We start from the raw sequence: 20,118 nt of genomic DNA on the forward strand, positions 1-20,118 counted from the left end.
TCGCGAATTGCACTTTCAGCGACATTGCAAACTCGAAAAACGATACTAGGTCGCGTACATTATTCTCAAAACACTAGGAAGTTTCATATTAGATAGAAATAGCCAACATTAAAAATGTTCACGGTGTAGAACCATGGCGCATAAAAACGTAGTAAGGGTAGAAAAAAATCAAAGGTCTATAAAGTTGAGCATAAGGTAACGTCGCATGAGGCACACAGATTCTCAGCCAGCCTGGTAGATGGCAGGACCAGCAACGACGTGTAAATTGATGTTCGACAGGTTGTACGGCGTCACGTAAGGGTTACTATCGGTAACCGCGATGAACCTGCCGGCCAACATCAGCCATATTCCAATTTAAAGCGCATGGAAGGAGTCGACTTACATGGTGTCGTTCCAGAGGTACGCCGTATGGCCGCCATATACGTTACCGCCCGGCTGCTTCGTGCACGCGCTGGTGCCGTTAATATCAACCAAGGGCGTGTACGTAGCGTTGAGCTGATCAACCCAGAGCGCGAACTAGGGATTCGTCGATGAGCACGTAATGTAGACACAGAAACAATGAAAGCTACCTTCGGAGGACCAGCGGACGTCGATGTAACATGACTACCGTTGGGACCGACTGTCTTTCCCGGAGACTCCCACGTAAGACTAACTTCCCTGTCGACATGCGACAACTGTGTCCTATTGGTCGAGACAAGAGCTTTGCTCCCAGACCTCACCGCGTCCGGGTTGTTCTGATGTAAGAATGGAACCAAAATTAACAACGATCAAACAGAACGAATGGAAAACTCAAGCGACGTACATCGACAGTCAACGCCGGGAAATTCTGCCACTTGATATACGGATTCTCCTTCGGGCACGACTTGACATACGGGGCGAGGAGCGTCCACTGCCACGCTTGCGGAATTCCAGGGATAAACCAAAGCTACACATAATGCAATGGGCTCGTCACCGACAAAAACGATACGGTTGTGAGAACGAGCACCCACCGTCGTGGGGAACAGGCCCTCAAACTGCCGGAAGATCATCTGCTGCCGCGCCTCGGTTGCGATCGCGTTCATGATCAACTCGGCCGGCGCGCGGTTATCGAGGTGCGGCAGGAAGCCGTACGTGCCAGACTCGCCCCAGCGCGTCAGCTTTTGGCAGAAGTCGATGAACTCGCGGACGGTGTTGAACGGATACTGGTACTCGCACTGCTTCGCGCCGTAAGCTAGCCGCGTGCAAATATTAGCGACGTTCTTGGACGACGAGCGCGTAAGGGGACGACTCACGATAAAGCATATTCGTAAACATCGTCGAGTGCCCGACCTCCTGATCCGCCATAAACTGGATCAAAAACTGATAGTCGTCGTTAAGCCCCGCCTCGTAAAACTGCTCCTTCGAGAACTTGGCCAAGCCGTAGTGAAACAGATCCAACTCGATCCACTCCTGGTTCAACCCCAAATTCTGCGCACGATGGTGTTCAGTATCAAGCGATCCATCGTCTACCACAGCAAAAAAAAAAAAACTCGACGCACCAAAGACTGAAAATCAAAGTCACTCCACGGCCTAAACTCAGGCGCCGGCTCGTTCGGATTCACACCCACACCCCCCGACGGCGCAGCAGGCGGCGCCGGCGAGCCAGGAGCGGCGGTCGGAGACGGCGCGGGCGCGTACGTCACGGCGGTGCCATTTTTCTCCGTCTGGCATTTCCCCGTGTCAAATTTATATTGCCTCTGCGGGGGCGGCGCCGCAGAGACGAGGCTGCAGCTGGCGCCGAACAGCGCGAGGCCGAGGAGCAATTGAGAAGGCCACATGAGGACTAGCGTCGATTTGACGCTGCGCGAGCAGGATTGAATACAACAGAATAGAAGGAAACGGTGGAGAGGAGACGCAAGTTGAATGAGATGGAAGACGAGGAGGCGAGGGAACAAGGCCTAAGGGGGCACCTCCTCTGCAGCAGAGGAGCTTTATACCCCTCTCACCCCTTCACCCTGGCCATATGCACATCTCCTATACCACCCAACGCTCGATTTCGATCAGGCCCCGCTCGATTAACGAGCCAACGAGCCAAACCGAGTAAAACTCCGGAGCCACCGATTCAGAGAACAGTCCAGACCCAGTACAAGACGGAGGCGACCAGAAGATATTGCGCAACGTATGCGTCGAGGCGATGGGATCCATGCTTCCGGGTGCGTCATGCCGCGATCGCGAATGCAATCGTTCGTCCCACAAAGAGCAATATCCAGACAGAACGCGAGAGAACGCAATGGGATGGCAAGTCATGAGTTCGAGTGCAGTGGAGTAACCGGCGATCGACGATGGCTTAGCAAGCCTGATCGTATATGCGGTCGATCGTTATGCAAGAAGCTCAGGCTTGAAGCTATTGAACCACGATGGCGAGTCGGCGAAGATCTGGACCAAAATATTCGGGTACAACTCTGAAGCTGAAGCGCTCAAGATCGACTAAAAACATGGTCCGTTCCAAATTACACTGCAAACATTTCTCAATAATAGTGGCATCACTATTTGAAAATTATTTTAAAGATTAAGGTGAATGGGTTTCAATAATTAGTTCCTCATTATTTAAGAATTTATCAAATACAGGAAAGGAACGCACCCGTTATTGACAGCTGAACAGCCCTGTTTTTGATAAAGATGATAAATAATGAGGAACCAGTTATTGAAACCCATTCACCTTAATCTTTAAAATAAATTTCAAGTAATACTGCCGATATTATCAAGAATTGCTTGCAGTGTTAGCAGTTGCCAAAAACCAACGAAGAAAAGTCCACAAGGAGAAAGGGGCGACAGCGCAACACCCAACGAAATTTACAAGCCACTTCCACGTGGACAACTACAAAGAACAGAAGAAAAAATTCATGAATACACATTTATCCAACTACACACATAAACAAAAACGGCTAAGTAAATAACTGACCATTATTTCAACTATCGGTACGATGACAACCCACGGGCCACCTGCTTCCACCTACTCCTCACTTCAGCCTGGTTCACTCGGTAAGACGGACCCAGCGTCTCCCCTTCTTCTCCTCTCCTCTCCTATTCGCCCCTCGAGTCATCACCTTTGAAAACTTCAGCCTTCGGGCTTCAAGGCTCGCCAGCACTAAGCCGGCCCTCCAACCAGCTCACAACGTCCCTCGTCTCTGCCTGAGCCTGCGCACAAAGACCCTCCAACACGCGCTGCGTCACAATCGGCCCACACTCCTCCGCCCTCCCAAACCCAGACAAACACCCCCGCCTATAATCCTCTTCCGCCAGCCCAACCATTGACGCGACCGACGCCGCCGTCACCGGCGTCTGATGCCCGCCCGCACCCGCGCCACCGCCGCCCTCGCCGCCGCTCAACGCCTTGCAGCGAAGCAGCACAGGCAGCGCGATAACCGTCGGCAGATCCGCGGTCCACGCCTCGAGATCCGCCGCAACCTCTTCCTCGGTCTTGTTCATGAAAATGAACGGGCTGTCCGTGTTCTCCAGGAGAACCGTAAGCGCCTGCAGATCCGAGAACGCCTCATCCACCGCCTCCCTAGCGACCGCAGTCGCCTCGCTGTTCGCCGGAGGGCGCGGGAGAAGGTGCAGTAAATTGTACAATGCGCGTGCATCAGCAGCGACATTGGACGTCATGGCGACCGCCGGCGGCGAAGGCGGCCTAGACGTGGGCGGCAGCTTAAGCGAGAACCGCGACGCGGGAGGTGTCGCCGGCGGGCTGTTGCCCGACGGACGCCTGTTCCGCTTCATCCCGGACGGCAGCAGCGCCGGAGAACTCGGAGGGGACGTCATGGGCGACTGCACCTTGGCACGGTGGCTCAGCGCAACAAGCGCCTTCCACACGACCGAGATAAGGAACGTCGCGAGGGTCGACTGCGACGACGGTGAGCCGGTGTACCGCGCGATCGCACGCGAGTAGATCGGCATGAGGGCCTGGAGCGACACAATCGACGGGTGCAAGACGGGGCCCGCCTTGACGGACGCCTTGGGGACGGTGCTCGAGGCAGGGGTCTCCAACGCTTCGATGAGAGGCATCAGCTCGGCCTTCACACCGGCAACCAACGGGTTCGAGACCCGGCCAATTATAGACGTGAGCCCGTCTCGGACGGATTTCAGCGACGGATCCGTGCCAAGCCCGCACTCGTCGAGGCCTGAGAGCAGCTCTCCGCAGAAGCCTGCGATGGCGAGAGCATGCAGCTGGGTCGTGTTGGGGTTCGGTGCCTGGACGTTCGGGGCAGGTGGAGCCAGGAACGTGGGTGACGACAGCAGTGGGAGCAGCTGGGTCGACAGGTTGTTCAACAGCACGGACAAAGGTCGCTGCAACGAGCGGAGCGTGGCCTTGTAGAGATGCGCGTTGTCGCGTGTCGCCTTCAACTCCCTGTCATTTGGGTGTCAGCACACAAGCCCACCCATACAGTCACGTGTGAAGTGAGACTGACGACACAATCAACGTGCACAGGGCCTTGCCACGGCCAGGCGGGATGGGCCGCTTGCCAGCGATCTGGTCGGTGGCGGTGGCGGCAGCGGGAGGCTGGAGGATAGCCTTGGACACCGCCTCGCTTAGCTTGAGGCTGAGGGCCTCGAGATAGGATCCGTCCTGAACGAGAGTTGCGGGCGCCGGGGTGGGCGCCGGGGTGCCAACGGGAGTGGCCGGACGCTTGAACGAGCTGAAGGTAAGTTTGTTGAGGGACCGCCCTGGCCTCTCGGTGGCCGTGCCGGAGTTGACAAAGACCGAGTCAGAGGTCACGCCCGGTGCCGGAGAGGTAGGACGGCTGCTGCTGCGGAAGAGAGCAGGGTTCTTGAGTGCGTGGATCATAGCTGGATGGTATCGGGGGTATAACGACGGATGTGTGGTGAGGATCTTGCTTTTCCGTGTTGCGATTTTCTGTTCTGTTTTCTGGCGGGATGTATGATGTACGGAGGTTCCAACTATGAACCGCTACCAAGGATTGAGAGGAAATTATCCCATGAGACGGAGGTGTAGAGAGGTGGGAAACGGTTGTTCGTTCGATATTGGAGGGGTCCTAAGGAGGACGGTCTGTGTCGACGAGGAGTGCAACAAGCGGTCCGAAGAGAATGGTGTGAATCGTATGTGGTGTGCTGACAAACGAAGAGCGTCAATCTTTCGAAAGTAACTGAGACATGGATAGTGAACGCACTCCGATGGCGGATACAAATTCATAAGTTGCCTACAACGTTGCGATGTGGAGTGAGCAGCGAGTGCTGGGAGGGAGGTGTAGGTAAGGATGGGATCCTTGCTGGAAATTTTGCCGGTCGTCTGCTGCTCCATTATATCAACCTGCTACTTTCCCACGGTCGCTGTGTTCGGCTTCACTCCTGCCCCGATTGTTGTGATCAAGATCCACGAGATAGATCGCAAGAGTCCATTTGTGGCAACCAACTAAATAGCACACGCTCACCCTCATGTCCGCCCGCAACCCCCGCGACCGGGTGACCGCTTCTCGATGCGTCGCCCAGAGCCAAGCAGCAGCCCGCCCCCACGCGACCCCCTCGTTGCCGCGCTCACCAGGGCCCCTTCGGACATGCGACCTCCATCGGCGACTCCTCGTGTCCTCCCTTGTTAAATCGTACACACTACACTGAACCATTTATCCTCTTAGGGCCCCTTGCCTTTGCCCCCTACATCTCCTCCATCGCCTTCTTGACCGCCATGCGCAGCTCCGTATCCTCGCACCGAAGCCTCCACAGGCACGTATCGTCGTCGCCCTCGCGTAACCGAAGCGCCGCGTATCCCTTCGCGTCCGCCGCCGTGGACGGCTGAATGAGCACCTTGAGCTCGCCTGCAAGCAGCGCACGCACACCTTCAGTCAGCATGGATCCAAGACGCCACCAATGGGGGAAAGCTGCATATAAAATAGGATGCACACACCTTCATACGGCGGCTGGTCAACCGATATAATAGCCAGCCGGAACCGCTGCTTTTGCAACCGCCGCACGATGACGTCCTGCGAGACCTCGCACCACCCCCGCGCGCTGTTTTGCTCCATCGCCTCCCAAGCATGCTCGAACTCCGTCTGCTCTTCTGAACCTGCGCCTGGGTCTTGGCCTGGGTCTGGGTCTGCCATGAACGGATCAGAGTCGAGGGTGATCAGGTCGACGCGCGTCGACTGCACGTATACAGTGCAACGCAACGCAATGCAATGCAGTGCAGTCGAGTACAACAGCAACGTTAACGTTCGAAACCGTAACGTTGAGTTCAGAATCAAGATTAGATTCAGAACAGGATTCCAAGAAGCAGCCAGGCACAGATCAGCAGTCAGCCATCTATAGCCACAATAAAGCCGAAACGAAACCGAATCGGAGACACGCACCATTAACAGATCTTCCGTGGCCGGTGCTTTCGAAACCGCCTTGCCCTTATTGAGTCCCAGCTTCCGGATGTTTGAATCTAAATATAACACACCTTGGAGTTCTGAGGGGGACTCAGCGTGCCGCTCGCAGCCGCCAGAGCGAGGTCGCCCGGAGACACGGTCCGCGACAGATCCTCGAGCTCGTGGCTCTCGTTCTCATGCACCCGAGATGGACTGCGATCCCGCGATCGGGACGCGGACGAGGACGCAGATCCCGACGATATCTGCATGAGCGCTCGATGACGCGGGCTCATGCTAATAAAGTGGTGGCTCTGCGAAGCTTGAGGAGCCGCATAGGCGTCGTACCGCAGTTTGCTGGGCGATCGCGTGACAGGTGAAATTGGCGACAACGACGACGGCTGGGACGGCAGCGGGCTTGTCATCGCTGAGGAACCCGGGGTACCGCCGCCGCCGACCACGGCCCTGCCACTAGCCTTGGCGGCAACGCTGAGCGCGACGGCGAAGTCGGGAAGCTGACGGTGGCAGATGTGAGTTCTAGTCCTTGGCGAGGTTCCGCACGATAAAGGGTAGGTGCTAGCACATACCGACGAGGACGCAGCTCTCGACACCACGTCAGCAAGAACTCGTCGGTCTCTTGAGAGACTCAAAAACTGGTGAAACCTCTACCGCTCATACGTCAGAGAAGTGAATGCGCTCGGGGACAGCAGGACGCGCAACACCCACATTGCGAATATGCTTCCTCGAGAACTCTGCGAGCCGCTCAACGGGCTTCCGGATCCCATCAGGCACCTCGTCGCACTCTGCTGCTACGCGCAGCATCACGAGCAGGCACGTCTCCTGCACCATAGCTAGACGCCAGACGGAATGAGATATGTAGACATAAACTCAGCGACATCGGCACATAACACAACATAACGCACCATTGTACGACCCGACCCTGCGCGCGAGCCCCCGCAAGATATCCGGCGGCGCAGTCGAGATCGTGCCCGCGAACTCGCATATCAGCGCCGCGAGCGCGACCATGAGCGTCGGGCCCACGCGGACCCCTTCGACGTCAGCGTCAGCCTCGGGGTCAGCGCTGGCATCAGAGGCGAGAGGCGCGACCAGCGAGGTGACGCATGGCACCGACGCAGAGGCAGGCACTGTCATTTGATTGCCGTTCGAAACCGTGTCAGCCTCCTACTACTACAGCGACAACGATGCAAGGGAAGGGGGAGAACTCACGCGCTCTGACGTGTCCCAGAATCTGCTCGAGCGGGCCCTCGAGCACGGGGATATCGTGCAAGTCCCCGTGCTCCGCGCTCTCGGTCGCCGCGAAGAGGTCCTTGACGCAGGAGGCGTACAGCTCCCCGTCGCTGTCATCGTCGCCACCACCATTGCTGTTGCCGCCGCTGCCGCACTGGGCATCAACAATCTCGAGCAGACGAGTGACGTACTGGTTCTTATCGGGTATCGAGAGGCCGACGGGCATAGTCTGCACAGACTGCGTATAGTACGCGCTGACGATGCCCGGGTCGACGCGCACGAGGACGTGCAGCACCTACACGCAGCGCGGGGATATAAGGGCGCGTCGTCCGATGTGCGATATCGAGAGATAATGCATACCATCTTTCGGATGAGACTGTCCGGCGAATCCAGCAAGCCCATCACACGTCCCACCTCCAGCTCATCCAAAACAGCTGGAATGTCCGGATCGGTTCCTGCCCATAGACCGGCGTCGAGCTGGCTGAGACACGAGATGAAGAGGTACCGGTCGTTCGGGCTCTCCGAGACGAGCAGGTGGCTTATGGACCTGACCACGGGCTCGGATGCGCCGCGCTGGAGACCGCTCAGAGTGGTGCTGGGGAACGACGCAAGCATGAGGAAGGACTCTTTCAAGAGCGCTAGCTCGGGCCGCTTCGATATCGTCTTCAAGTTCTGGTAGACGGTACGAGCGTGTCGGTCTTCGGGCCTATAGTTACTTAGTAGCCGAAGAAGAGCAAAGAACGCGTCTCTTACTTCAGACTTCGAACAGCCATCAGAGTGTTTCTCAGCGTACGGCGGCTCGCCCTGTCGCTCATGCTCCAGACGGAGGGCAGCATGTTGTTCACGGAAACGCGGATCTCATCAGAAGAGCCAAACTAGTGCCCGTCAGCAAATGAACGCCAATGACAAGCGTCGTACCTGAGTTGACGTCAGCAGCGCTGCATTGACGACCGACGAATCGCTGTCCCCCAGCCGTCTCTGAACGTCGGGTTCGATCCGCGCCAGGATATCGCCCTCGAGCTGCGCGAGCGCCCGAAAGGCGAGCAGCGCACGGCGGCGGACGTGCGGTCTGTCGAACGTGCGTTGAACGAGGGTGCAGCGAGCGGGCAGAATGACATACTGACGAGTTGTGGGACAGGAGATTATGTAAGCGCGGCTGGACGGCGGGGACCACGTCTTCGGTGGGCGAGTTGACGAGGTGCTCGAGGGCGAGGCATATGTGTGGCACGTGGGCGCTTTCTAGGTCCTTGGGGAGGTGTCAGAACGCGTCTCGGACGCGACGGGGGATGGGTGGGGTGCGGCGTACCTTGCGGAGGGTGTTGACGAGCATGAGCTGGAGCTCGTGGGTCGGGGGCATGGTTTCTGCGCAGAATGTGTAGCCTTGGGCGGGTCAGGGTTGAGTCTAATGCTGGAAATGCAGCACGCGCCTATTCTCTTCTCCTGGGTGGTACGCCCAATTGTAGCTAGGTTGAGCGCGGAGGGTATCGCGAAGCCCAAATCGCCCACTGTGCATGTCGACGTCGCAGAGTGGCAGTACAGCAAGAGAATGAGGAGCTCCTTGCATCGTCTCTTCGATGCACGTTTAGCACTCGAGCGTGGATGCGGCTGTACTCACGTACCGTAGAGAGCGAGGAATCTGAGAACTGCTGCTGGATCGAATCGACCTCCTGTAGAATCGCCTGGTCCGCGGCTTGAGGAGTTGCAGCTGTCTCGACTTGTCGCACGAGCGCGTAGTGTGCCCTGCTTGTCGCGCCAGACGAGATGAAGGGGACGTCCATGGAGGACACGTCGGTGGTGATAAGCACGAGTGAGGCGTCCTAGAAGAGTAACAGACGCGGCCCGGCGGTGAGAGCCGCGCATCATCTCGACAAGTCAACAATATAATACCAGCAACCCCTAGCTTCACGAACATTGTCCGCGGCGGTGCGTGGGCTCCTCGTGCTCGATCTCACTCTTCAACCAACCGGCCGCCTCCTCGAGCGCTTCCAAGCTTAAGCTTCTTCCTCAATGTCCTCCTCGACCAGGGATCCCGCCGCCGCCGCTGCCCACTCCTTCAACAAGATCCTCGCTCAGCCTGGCAAATCCACAAAGTCAAAACGCTCGGGAGACGTTGATGAGTCCGTCAAGAAGCTCAGGCGCATGATCTTGGTCGAGGGGATCCCATCTCAGGTCGTGAGTGCCCTTTCATGTCACGTTCGCGCGATGGGTAGCATTGTTGAACCATGCACTTGCGTACTTGCAGGACGCTACGTTGCGTCCTCGGATATGGAAGATACTGTTGCGGGTGGATGAGATATCCGCTGATACCTTCCTGGGATATGTGACGAGGGGGCCATGCGAGGTCAGAGAGAAGATTCGGAACGACACGTTCAGGTTGGTCGAGCTATCATCAAACAGCTCCAGCCAAATGAGTTCACGTCGAACAGAACCCTCGCTACGGACAAGGGCTTCAAGGAGCGAGTCAGGGAGGATATGCTGGTGCGGCTGCTAGATGCTTTCGTATGGCGGAATCACGGTATGGAAACCTCATGCTTGCTCTATTGGCTACCTTCGTACGACCTTTTGCTGCAGATCAACACGAACGCTCACGACTCGACTTTACCTACGTCCAAGGGATGAACGTCCTCGCGGCGCCCTTCTTGTACACTTTGCCATCCGAAATCGAGGCCTTCTTCTGCTTCGCCAAGTTCATCGAACATGCATGTCCGCTATACGTCCAGCCTACCCTCGAAGGCGTTCACCGCGGTCTCAAGGTGAGCTCAAGTGCCCGTTTCGGAGCTGAGATATCAGACTAAGCACACATGCTAGCTCCTCGACCGGTGTTTGAAGATCGTCGACCCCGAGCTATTCGCTTACCTGCGTTCAAAGAACCTTTCCGCCGAAATCTACGCCTTCCCTTGTACGTGCTCCGATGTGCCTCTGCCTCTCGTCCTGACACACCATACGATCCTCCACAGCCGTCCTCACCCTCTGCGCATGTACACCACCCCTCGACCAAGTCCTCAAACTATGGGACTTCCTCCTCGCGTTCGGCGTCCACCTCAACGTCCTCTGCGTCATCGCTCAACTGCTGCTGATACGGGAGGACGTGATGAGCTCATCGAGGTGCGCTCCGTGAACACTCCCCATCGACCTCGTTTCTGAACACGTTTTCCAGCCCGATGAAGCTGCTCCGCACATTCCCTCCACTAGACGCTGTACCAGTCATCGGCATCGCCGTCACCCTCGTGCGCGATCTCCCAGTGGAGCTATACGACGAGCTCGTGCGGCATCCGTACGAGCTTTCGGGCATATAATGCTCGTCCTCGCTGCTGTCCCGTTGACTTCACATCGTCCCTTCTCCTCATCCCCACGCATGTATACCATATTGTCTTGTAGCATAAGACCCACGCCGAGGTCTCCCGCCCATACTGATGTCGGACTCTATCTCATCTTCGAAACTGTACACAATACCTCTGGCTGCATCCCTTCTGGAGTTCATTTTCATGGGCTGCAGCTGGACCTAGATTCTTCTTGCTCGTCTCCACGGTGATATTTTGTTCGCGTGATTTGTGCCTTTGATAGCGTTACATTGCCATACTATACACTAGGAACATTCGTCTAATCCGCCTGCGGCCTGTAGCAAAGCATCCAGCGATAAAAAGATGGACTGCAAACCGATCTCGTCTTGTGCTTGTCGATGGAGCATTAGTCTGAGTCCTAGTGTGCAGATGGGTCGCGTCAGGACGCGTCAAGAAGCGTGAGTATATAAACAGCCCTACTACTGGTGGACACGCTCAGAATACTCTTTCACCACGGTGCTTCAGTCTCCCGCTGCGAGCCTCATACAACAGTTCAGCACTCTACAAGATCACAGCCTAACGCAAAGTAGTAGAGGTCCAACAAGTTTCACTCGGCACATGCCTGGCAGGCCAGGATCAGCCAGGTCAACAAGAATCTGAGCAGGTTATCACGCTGACCAAGACCAACGCTTCACAAGCAAACACAAGTCTTCGAAGTAAATGGCTTTCTGATGTAACGCTTCACTACTGCCTGTAAGATCATTCTACGTCCAGGAATTCAATGCATCCGGACCCAGTTTCTCCCTAACCAACCTCTCGCTAAGATGATACAAGTTCTCCCCCAGCTTCTCATCATCCGCCTGCGAGTTCAACTGCCCCGGCACACCCGGATCCGTAAAATAATACCCCTGCTGCACATTCTTGTCGATCGCATCGCTCGTCGCCGCCCACAGCGCACACAAACTCCCCTGCTCCGGGTTCCGCATGAACGGGACAGACACCGCCTTGGCAACGGTGCCAAACAGCGCGCCGTACGCCTCCTTGAACTGGTCCTGCTGCCCCGTGTGCACCGCGCCCGGGTGCACCGCGAGCGCGTAGATCGCGTCGCCCGTGGGGCGGATCGCGCGCTCGACAAGCGTGTACCGCGTGAAGAGGATGTTCGCGAGCTTCGAGCGGCCGTACAGCGCGATCGCACTCAGGCTGGCTGAGCCGGCTTCGGAGACTTCGTCCTCGGACGCGAACGCCGTGTCCGACGGCGCGGCCTTGTACAGCTCCGACGAGACGGTGACGATGCGTGGGTGCACCGGCCCGGGGGCGCCAGAGTCCTGCGTCTTGGACGTCTTGCGCACGAGCGGGAGGAGGCGGTTGATGAGCAGGAAGTGGCCGAGGTGGTTGACGGCGAAGTGCCGATCGATGTTGTCGCTGGAGAGACCAAATCTGTTCACGCCGACGCCGGCGTCCGCGATGACGATGTCGAGCCGCTTCTGCTCGGCGCAGATTCTGTCGCCTACGTCTTTGACATTGCGCAGGTTGCCGAGGTCGCACTCGATGAAGTGCACGTCGGCGTCGGGAGCTTCTTCCTTGATCTTGGATATGGCGTCGTCGCCGTGCTCAGCCTTGCGCGAGAGCAGGAGCACGCGCGCCTTAGCGAGCGCGAGCGCTTTCGAGACTTCGAAGCCAATACCAACGGTTGCGCCAGTCACGACAGCTACCTGCAAAATGATGAGTGGTTCGCACAGAAGTTCGGCGAAGGAAAGTGAAGCACTCACACGACCCCTCATATCGCCCAGTTCGGATTGCTCAAAGCCGTAATCGCCTACTGTCTTCTTAACGGTATTCATGTTTTTGACGCGTCTTTAAGTGATTCAATGCCTCCCCCGATGGTCTCTTCCGCATCTCTTATATACCTCGAGGTCGGGCACTCAGACGCAGACATGACGTCACGGCAAAGTCCCGGATGCCATCATTGACGGATCCTGTGCCTGCAGAACTCTCGGGGGGCTTCATCGCGAGCCTTCGAAGCAAATTCATTAGAATCAACATCAATGACCGCGGGGCATCCTGCTGAATATCGACACACGAGGTGTCGTCATTCAAATATTTACTTGCTTGATCATGTTGCCTGACCTACGCGCCAAAGAAGATGCACGACAGCCTCTGGGGCCTGGAATTCGCGATCACCTACTCGACTTACAGATTGAGGAGGCTTGGGATGTTCTCTCCATCCCATAAGGTCCAAACCCACCCAATCTAGAACTTGAAAGACATGATATGCGCAAGTTAACGCACCCCCTAAGTCTCGGTCCATTGAACGACCTGGCCATTTGCATTGACCATCAACTCCCTAGACTCTCCTAGTGAGAAGCGGCGATACCGGGGCGCCCTGACCTGGCGTCTCGTGGATGCACAAAAGACCACGGCGATGCATCGTCTCCGGTGGTCCAATCCGGACACTTGTGTACATCTCTGTGACCAATGCACGCTCCCCGGACCGTTTCCCCGATCGGGATCGGCGCCTCAGAGTGGCTGAGGACCTGGTTGCAGGGCACTAATCTATCAATCACGTCGGCTCGACGGTCGACGACGAGCATGCCCCGGGCGAGCTCTCCTGTCCTACGATCGAACATGAGGCTCTGTTTATTTCTTCGACACGACGATAATTACCTCTCGACGTCAAAGTGTCTCCACGGTCATGACCCACCCTGATCCCAACGTTCAGCAGTGGACGGTCTGGGCACTGGGTAACGTCTCCTGGTGGGCACGCGATAGCGCTTCATACGGCGACGATATCTTGGAGCTCCCTCGCATCTTGCCCTTTTATCGACTCCGTCAATTGCAGTAGATATACAGGAGACTACATCGTGGTATTCATGCTAATTGCTGACTGACTTATCGAGACCGCCAGTGAGTCACTCGGGTCTGACTCGGGTTGCTCATGAATATACTATTTGAACATCATGATATCATACGTAAGTTACGTGGTAATACCCAGGTTCTTCCCTACACTAATTTATAGTAAGACGCGAAATCCAAGACGACTAACCTACGTTCTTGTAATGCACTATTACCTAGCACAGGCACAGTGTCCTCAAAGATGAGCTTCCCCGAACCAATCTCGCTTTCAAAGAACCTAAGCATCGCTCTTCCCTCCTCGACTTTTTTCGATACGTCATATACGAGAACATCCTCTGCAGCTCTGCAGCTGACTTGTTGTGCTTCTTCGTCCCACTCTGCTTCCGCGATTTTAATCTGCGTTTTCCCTCGCTCGTCAGGTTCTCCCTCACCTGAGTGAGCCCCAACCGGGAATGCTACCGCCAATCGCGTGCACCCGTTCCACGATAAGCCGATGATGGCATCTCGCGAAGTGGGAGGAAGGGCCAGAAGATGGTGGACCTCTACAATGAGATTGGCTTGAGCGTCACCAGCTCGAATGAACGGAATGCACAGTCGAATAACAACGGTATTATGATCGAAGTAGGAATCTTCAAAGTCAAAGTGAAACACGGCTTCATGGGCGGATAGGATCACCTCGGTGACCCCTGTCCTGGTGTCAACAACAGAATCACGCAGCACCTGAATCTTGGCAAGGTCGCCAGGTATGATCCCTCGAGCCGTGGGACGCATCGAACGACAAGTAAAAACATCGTCAAGTGGCGCTGCTGTGATGATGACTTCATCTAGTGAGGGCATGTCACCTGAATCGAGAAAGGAGAGTAGGTGCGTTCGGCAGGTGATATACGACGGAGCATGATCATTAGGTTCCTAAAGCCGTCGTGATCATCAGGACTGGTATGCCGATAAGCTTTGCGAGGAAACACACATGGGAATGATGGATGAGAGTTATTGGTTCGCTGCTGAGGTCGTCAATATTCCACAGGAGCGCTTTTGGTCCTCTTCTCCATTGAACAACGAGTGCGTTGGGGCTTGGTGAAACATCCAGCTTAGGGACTATGTTCAGATTATTCAAGACCACAGTGTGCTGGTAGAGCTCCTCCAAGTGGACAGTAGCACCGCAGTAGTCCGCTTCTATGAGTCGGAGTATGTCCCTGTCGCGATATCAGCATCTTCTGAGAAGTTTGGAAGAGTAGCGCCACTTACACCTTGACAAGGCTGGTAACAGCGGGAGGCTCCCCGCGATCCTTCTCGTTCTGTCCCACAATGACAAGGCTGATCCTATGTCGAGCGTACGTCGTGACATCGAAGTGCTTGATGGACCGAAACTTGATAGTGGACCCGGCAGCAATCTCGCGAACGATCATCGGTTCAAGCGTGTCGAGTCGAGATCTCGGCAGATAATCTGCGTGCAAGACGGGTTGATCGTGAACGCATACCTCGAGCCCACCACAAGCTCTATCTCTTGACCGATATGACACGTTCGGATGGATGGGATATACTGGCGTTTTACGAACAAGTTCTTGTGCACTGAGAAAGAACGTAGAAGTGTGTCTTCTAAATGTCGCTGGGTCTGCGCGTGGCAAGGGCCGAGGGTCCTTGGAAGGTGGCTACGCCTATATAGCGAGTTCCAGACACCGCGATCGTAAGTAGCCTGCCTGAGCTGCTTTGTGGCCTGTTAAAGCGACAGGTTATACCTAAGCAATGCCTCGGGACAACTCATCACGAACCTGTCGGAGGTGAAGAATGTCCTCGATGTCGAGATAGATTGCAACCTCTACGAGAATATCAAATGGAAGCTGGTCGAGGTTTGTAGGAATTGAGGACATAAGTTCGCAATTGATCCCAGCGTGGATAGTGTCAGACTAACGAGCTTACCGAGCAGAAGCGCGCGTATGGGAATGGGAAGTGGGATTCGGGGGCTCAAGGCGGCTACATATTCTTAGGGGCTATCTCTTTGCGCACGAGGTTGTATAGCCACACGGATCGTACCTAGCGAAGCAGACCACTCATCAGCGCGCTCTAATGAACTAGTGTATGCAGATAGATGATCAAGGGCGAGCCGAATCATGCAAAGTCGAGTACGCCCAGTCTATACGTCATCGATGTGTTGCGCCCCACTGCAAAGACGTAGCTGAGCCTTCCTGAGCCTGCGTCGTCCTCGAAAAAATTGAGAAACGCTCTGCTCCGTTCACCATCGAACTTGTCCCGGACGTCCTCCGGTAAGGGAACGTCCGGCGCAGTAATGTGACGCCCTTCTCGAGCTTCATCATCGTAAACCACCTCGATAATGCCTAATCGCGTGCGACTTGGTGGCCAAGACGCTGGGTAGTGCCAGTTGGCGTCGTCGTCCTGAATGTCGTCGTCCGCTCTCTCCGTGTCTTTGAGCGAGTAGGCCAATCTCATACTTCCGTTCCACGCTGAGTTATAGAGTATCCCTTCCGCCTCGAAAGGGAGTGGTATGAGTTCTTGTGCGTCCACGTGGATGTTCTCTTGTGATCCATCGCCAGCTGTTCCTTGTGGAATAGTCAGCCGGATCACGACGAATTTGCATGTGAGTCCATCTTCGTCGCCTGTGAGGATGATCTCGATGGTACCGGTTTCACGGTTGACAGCGGAATCACGCAAGACTTCGACCTTCCTGAAGAGCCTATCCTGTATAATTCCGGTGGAAGTAGGCCGCGGAGCACGCTGTGCAGTATTATCAAAAACATCTTGCAGAGGTGCTGCCTCTACGATGGTGCCACGATCAGGAACCGAGAAAACAAGTGTTATCAAGTGTGTTTTGCAGCAAAGAGACGAGGGCGGTTGATAGGGTTCCTGGAGTAACCATGAGCAAGGACGTCAACGCAGTTGGTCGAGGTAAACGCACAGGAGCCCGATGGCGGACAGCTCTTGGTCCAACCCCAAGATTGTCGATGTTCCATACAAACGCTTCGCTGGGTCCGTACTTCCATTGCGTTACGAGTGCGTGTGGAGCGAAAGAAGCGCAGAAGTTAGGAGTATGCATTGCATTAGTCACAACGGACGATTGTTGGTAAACTTCTTCAAAGCGTACGCCAGCACCCGCAGTATCTGGCTCAAGCACCCGAAGGACGTCCCTATGGAGCGTGTCGGCGGCAACGTACGCGATGTAAATCAGTTAAGACGTACAGCTTTATTGGACTGCCGACGACAGCAAGAAGGGGATCATGATTCTTCACGCGCTGTTCCAGAAGAAGGAGACTGACATTCTTTCCTCTGTGCGTCACGCTGCTGAAATAGTGCATCGTCCAAAACTTGAAGTCCGATCCCTCCTCCATCTCTCGGACAACCACCGCTCCATGATCTTCAGAGTCGATATCCCGACAGATGATCTGGGTGCGGGCTGAGTTGATCGTAAACGCCCACCTCGTTCCCATTACCAATCCCTTCTCTCGGCCAAGATCATACGTGCGAGACCGCGGCGGCTTTGGCGCTATGAACAAGTTCTTGTGCACTTTGAATGAACGGATAAGAGTATCCTCGAGTACTTGCTTTGTCTGTTCGTGGTGAGGGCCAAAGGGTCTTGGAAGGGAGCTAGACTTGTACAGGGCGCTCCAGAAGTCGCGCGAGGAGGTGATGCCCCGAACCTGCCTCGATGTCTATCAAGTCTGGTTAGTGGTTTTCATGACTGCACTTCGAAACTTTATGTTTACCTGTCGGAGATGAATGAAATCATCGACGTTGAGATAAGCTACAAGTTGAAGGAGCACGTCGAAAGGGAGCTCCTTGAGAGTTGATGGCATTGTGCAGACACGGTCAGGATGTCGTGGCACCGGTACCCGACGCGTCGTGGTCGTGGTATAAGAAAGCGTGGGTACGCGAATGGACGCGTCAGATCGCTAGTGTTGCCGCGGTTCGAGGAACCAACTCGAACCGCCTCCTTGAAGTACCCTTTCATGCCACAATACCGACTAACAATGAGTTAATCTTCGCGGTTTTTAGGCTCTACACGGCGACGAGGTGTGTTATCCGAACTGATAATAAGTGCAAGTGCAAGTTTCGTGGGCTTGGCTCCCGCCAGTTCGCCAAATGCGGCAACACTACAGATCGCCCTTTGTTCTCCAACCACCATGTTTGATCTGCCTTCATTTCATAAACACTGCCATCTGCTGACAGGCGACCGGTTTTCTTCATCAAGGAGATAGGTTGAGTTGTACCAGAGGGTTGGTACGTTGGGACTGGAGGCGACGGAGGGAGCAACTAAGCGATGGTGAGTCAGATGTATAGGTTGAATGGCGAACTCAAGGCTTTTTTTTGGTTCGAGCTGAACCCGCCATCAGTAGTCCTTAGATTATGATATGGGTGCCGAATGCGACCACTTCACGAAGAAATATGATAATGACTTTACATCCATCAACGTTGAAGCTGATGCATCACCTCGTCTAAACTCATGAAAACTTAAACCTAGCCCATTCTTAGATCTCGCTCTTCTTGAACGACCCCGACAGAGTAGACAGCATCCGCTGCTTGGTAACCTCCTCGTCCTTCCAATCCTCCTGCACCTTCCTGTTGCGTGCGAGACCGCGCTCGAGACCTTCAACTGCTCTGATCTCACCCTGCTCTCGCGCACCTTTGACGATCCTCGTGCTCGCAGGAACACGGATAATCTCGTACTCCGTGAAAGCCTTGTGCAACGTGTCTGTCGACGGAGAACTCGCGTCTGGATTGTACTTGAGGAGAACGCGGATGAGGTGGTATATATCCTCAAAAGACTGACTTGCTCCCTGTCCGAGATGCTAGACTCAAGTATGAGCGCCTCATGCACAGCCCTCATGTAATCGGGCGCTTACGGGACTGGTGGGATGGGCGGCATCTCCCAGAAGAACAACTCTTCCCTTGTGCCAGGTCTTGAGCTCGGGTCGATCGTATAGCCCGTACTACCGTCTCTTCAGCTCGCTGCCTTCAATGGTAGGGAAAGTACGACAGAAATACCTTGGTGATCTTGGTGGCATTCTTGACAAGATCTCCCGCTCCAAAAGACCACTTTGACAAGGGTCCGCGCCTCGTCTCCTCTACCGTCTTCGCATCTCTATCCCCGCGGTCTTCCTTACACTCTGCCTCTCGCATCGTGACACTGGACGCATGGACTCAGCTCGCGTTACTCTTGGCAGACATCTATCACTCACATCCACACATGTTGGTGCTCATCGAATGCGTGAGTGAGCATATGCATTCCGTCGTGAAATATACTCAGGAGCGCATTACGCTCGAAGGCGACCGAAGACGGCGCGAAGCCTCCTATCTAGGCGCCGACATCAGCCTGAACCAGTGTCGCGCTAGGGAGTTCCCTCTGATGCAGTCCATCTGAATGTCTTACCTGCACCTGGCCTGTAAATTCGGGTTTGTCGTTTCCAAAAAGAGCAATGCGCGTGTCACTGTGCAAGCCGTCGCATCCAACCACCAAGCTTGCCGTGTCCTTGTGCCCGTTCTCGAACGTGACCTGAACCTCGTTCTCGCTTTGCTTGAAGGAGATTGCATGGTGCCCCCAATTAACCTTGACGCCATGCTCCTCAGCGACAGTGAGGAGCAGCTTGTGCAGCGTGGCACGCTGGACACCCGTGATGGAGAATCCGATCTGCCCCTTGAGGTAAGAAGTGTCGACTTGTCCGAGGACCTGCTCGTGTCCCTCCATTGCGGAGATCTGCATGATCTTCTGTATTTCAAAACCTTTGAGTCTCTCGACCACGCCCGGAAGTAGACCCAGGACTCGAAGGCCGTTCGGCTGCAGCCTGTTCACCGCGGCATTTCCAGGTCAGTTGGCAACGATAGGACGTAACCCGCAAAAGCTACGTACGCATGAGCCAGGCCATTCTCAACAAATGCCGGCGACCGCTCATAAATAACCGGCTCATAACCTTTGAGCTTGAGGAAGGTCGCAAGGACGGGCCCTGCAATACCTGCGCCGATGACGATAACCTTGGTGGACATTGAAGAAGCCAGAAGAAGAGGGGTGGAATGTTGGCGATCGAGTGCTCAGTCCCGCCCAAATATTTATCCATTGCTGACCCCATTGGCATAGCCCCTGATTATAGGAAGCTTTGGAATCACAGTCGGTGATGCAGCGGGCCAGTGATCCAACCAAAGTACTGTACGTGCTAGCCAAATCGATGTCTCCGCATTCCAACGTTCGCTGAACACGTATAATTGATACCTTCCGTCCCGGACCGAGCAGACTAGATCCTCGGGATCCACCACTTCAGTATGGTCAAATAAACTGCTTCTCGACTTCTGAGATGCTGCACGCCTTCTTGGAACGCGTATACCATCAGTATGTCCGTCATCTTGTGCCGCGTAAAGCATCAACACGTATCTCTATCAACAACTGGCCTGCACTCAGAACGCCACCGTAAGACGGG

The 20,118-nt window shown here is 55.2% G+C and overlaps 8 protein-coding genes across 8 annotated transcripts; 1 reads left to right on the top strand and 7 right to left on the bottom strand.

Moving 5' to 3' along the window:
- Window positions 1–222: 222 nt before the first annotated feature.
- On the bottom strand, window positions 223–1,607 carry CONPUDRAFT_18345 (Rds1 protein; the record flags this gene model as incomplete). The annotated part of the gene is made up of 7 exons (XM_007768077.2): window positions 223–325; window positions 383–516; window positions 570–734; window positions 803–925; window positions 990–1,210; window positions 1,272–1,446; window positions 1,518–1,607. Coding segments are annotated over 7 exons (1,011 nt in total), but the record flags the coding sequence as incomplete, so codon positions are not given.
- Window positions 1,608–2,884: 1,277 nt separating this feature from the next.
- CONPUDRAFT_101128 (uncharacterized protein) lies at window positions 2,885–5,234 on the bottom strand. Its single transcript, XM_007768566.1, has 3 exons — window positions 5,148–5,234; window positions 4,428–5,088; window positions 2,885–4,366 (listed from the first exon to the last, which is right to left on the bottom strand). The coding sequence occupies exons 2-3, from the start codon at window positions 4,802–4,804 to the stop codon at window positions 3,091–3,093; spliced, it is 1,653 nt and encodes a 550-aa protein (XP_007766756.1). The 5' UTR covers window positions 4,805–5,088; window positions 5,148–5,234; the 3' UTR covers window positions 2,885–3,090.
- A 115-nt stretch (window positions 5,235–5,349) lies between these two features.
- Window positions 5,350–9,343, bottom strand: CONPUDRAFT_163860 (ARM repeat-containing protein; the record flags this gene model as incomplete). The annotated part of the gene is made up of 15 exons (XM_007768567.1): window positions 5,350–5,789; window positions 5,879–6,116; window positions 6,321–6,359; window positions 6,413–6,832; window positions 6,905–6,982; window positions 7,044–7,168; window positions 7,241–7,462; window positions 7,545–7,860; window positions 7,926–8,271; window positions 8,319–8,440; window positions 8,484–8,634; window positions 8,690–8,811; window positions 8,872–8,945; window positions 9,017–9,134; window positions 9,185–9,343. 15 exons carry the CDS (start codon window positions 9,341–9,343, stop codon window positions 5,629–5,631), a joined length of 2,691 nt encoding a protein of 896 aa, XP_007766757.1. The 3' UTR covers window positions 5,350–5,628.
- Window positions 9,344–9,489: 146 nt separating this feature from the next.
- Window positions 9,490–11,197, top strand: CONPUDRAFT_120929 (TBC-domain-containing protein). Its single transcript, XM_007768568.1, has 7 exons — window positions 9,490–9,737; window positions 9,808–9,938; window positions 9,992–10,080; window positions 10,137–10,318; window positions 10,374–10,464; window positions 10,523–10,670; window positions 10,723–11,197. The coding sequence occupies exons 1-7, from the start codon at window positions 9,573–9,575 to the stop codon at window positions 10,859–10,861; spliced, it is 945 nt and encodes a 314-aa protein (XP_007766758.1). The 5' UTR covers window positions 9,490–9,572; the 3' UTR covers window positions 10,862–11,197.
- A 413-nt stretch (window positions 11,198–11,610) lies between these two features.
- On the bottom strand, window positions 11,611–12,627 carry CONPUDRAFT_53047 (NAD(P)-binding protein; the record flags this gene model as incomplete). Its single annotated transcript, XM_007768196.1, has 1 exon — window positions 11,611–12,627. One exon carries the CDS (start codon window positions 12,625–12,627, stop codon window positions 11,611–11,613), a length of 1,017 nt encoding a protein of 338 aa, XP_007766386.1.
- Window positions 12,628–13,820: 1,193 nt separating this feature from the next.
- On the bottom strand, window positions 13,821–15,203 carry CONPUDRAFT_163863 (uncharacterized protein; the record flags this gene model as incomplete). Its single annotated transcript, XM_007768569.1, has 4 exons — window positions 14,945–15,203; window positions 14,667–14,892; window positions 13,915–14,608; window positions 13,821–13,846 (listed from the first exon to the last, which is right to left on the bottom strand). The coding sequence occupies exons 1-4, from the start codon at window positions 15,103–15,105 to the stop codon at window positions 13,821–13,823; spliced, it is 1,107 nt and encodes a 368-aa protein (XP_007766759.1). The 5' UTR covers window positions 15,106–15,203.
- A 532-nt stretch (window positions 15,204–15,735) lies between these two features.
- Window positions 15,736–17,505, bottom strand: CONPUDRAFT_163864 (uncharacterized protein; the record flags this gene model as incomplete). The annotated part of the gene is made up of 4 exons (XM_007768570.1): window positions 15,736–16,558; window positions 16,611–16,839; window positions 16,892–17,361; window positions 17,416–17,505. 4 exons carry the CDS (start codon window positions 17,503–17,505, stop codon window positions 15,806–15,808), a joined length of 1,542 nt encoding a protein of 513 aa, XP_007766760.1. The 3' UTR covers window positions 15,736–15,805.
- Window positions 17,506–18,177: 672 nt separating this feature from the next.
- CONPUDRAFT_88858 (FAD/NAD(P)-binding domain-containing protein) lies at window positions 18,178–19,690 on the bottom strand (the record flags this gene model as incomplete). Its single annotated transcript, XM_007768571.1, has 6 exons — window positions 18,178–18,498; window positions 18,553–18,639; window positions 18,695–18,836; window positions 18,889–19,004; window positions 19,080–19,491; window positions 19,557–19,690. The coding sequence occupies 6 exons, from the start codon at window positions 19,688–19,690 to the stop codon at window positions 18,178–18,180; spliced, it is 1,212 nt and encodes a 403-aa protein (XP_007766761.1).
- Between the last annotated feature and the right edge of the window lie 428 nt (window positions 19,691–20,118).

This window comes from Coniophora puteana, assembly GCF_000271625.1.
Source record: "Coniophora puteana RWD-64-598 SS2 unplaced genomic scaffold CONPUscaffold_4, whole genome shotgun sequence".
Taxonomy (NCBI): domain Eukaryota; kingdom Fungi; phylum Basidiomycota; class Agaricomycetes; order Boletales; family Coniophoraceae; genus Coniophora; species Coniophora puteana.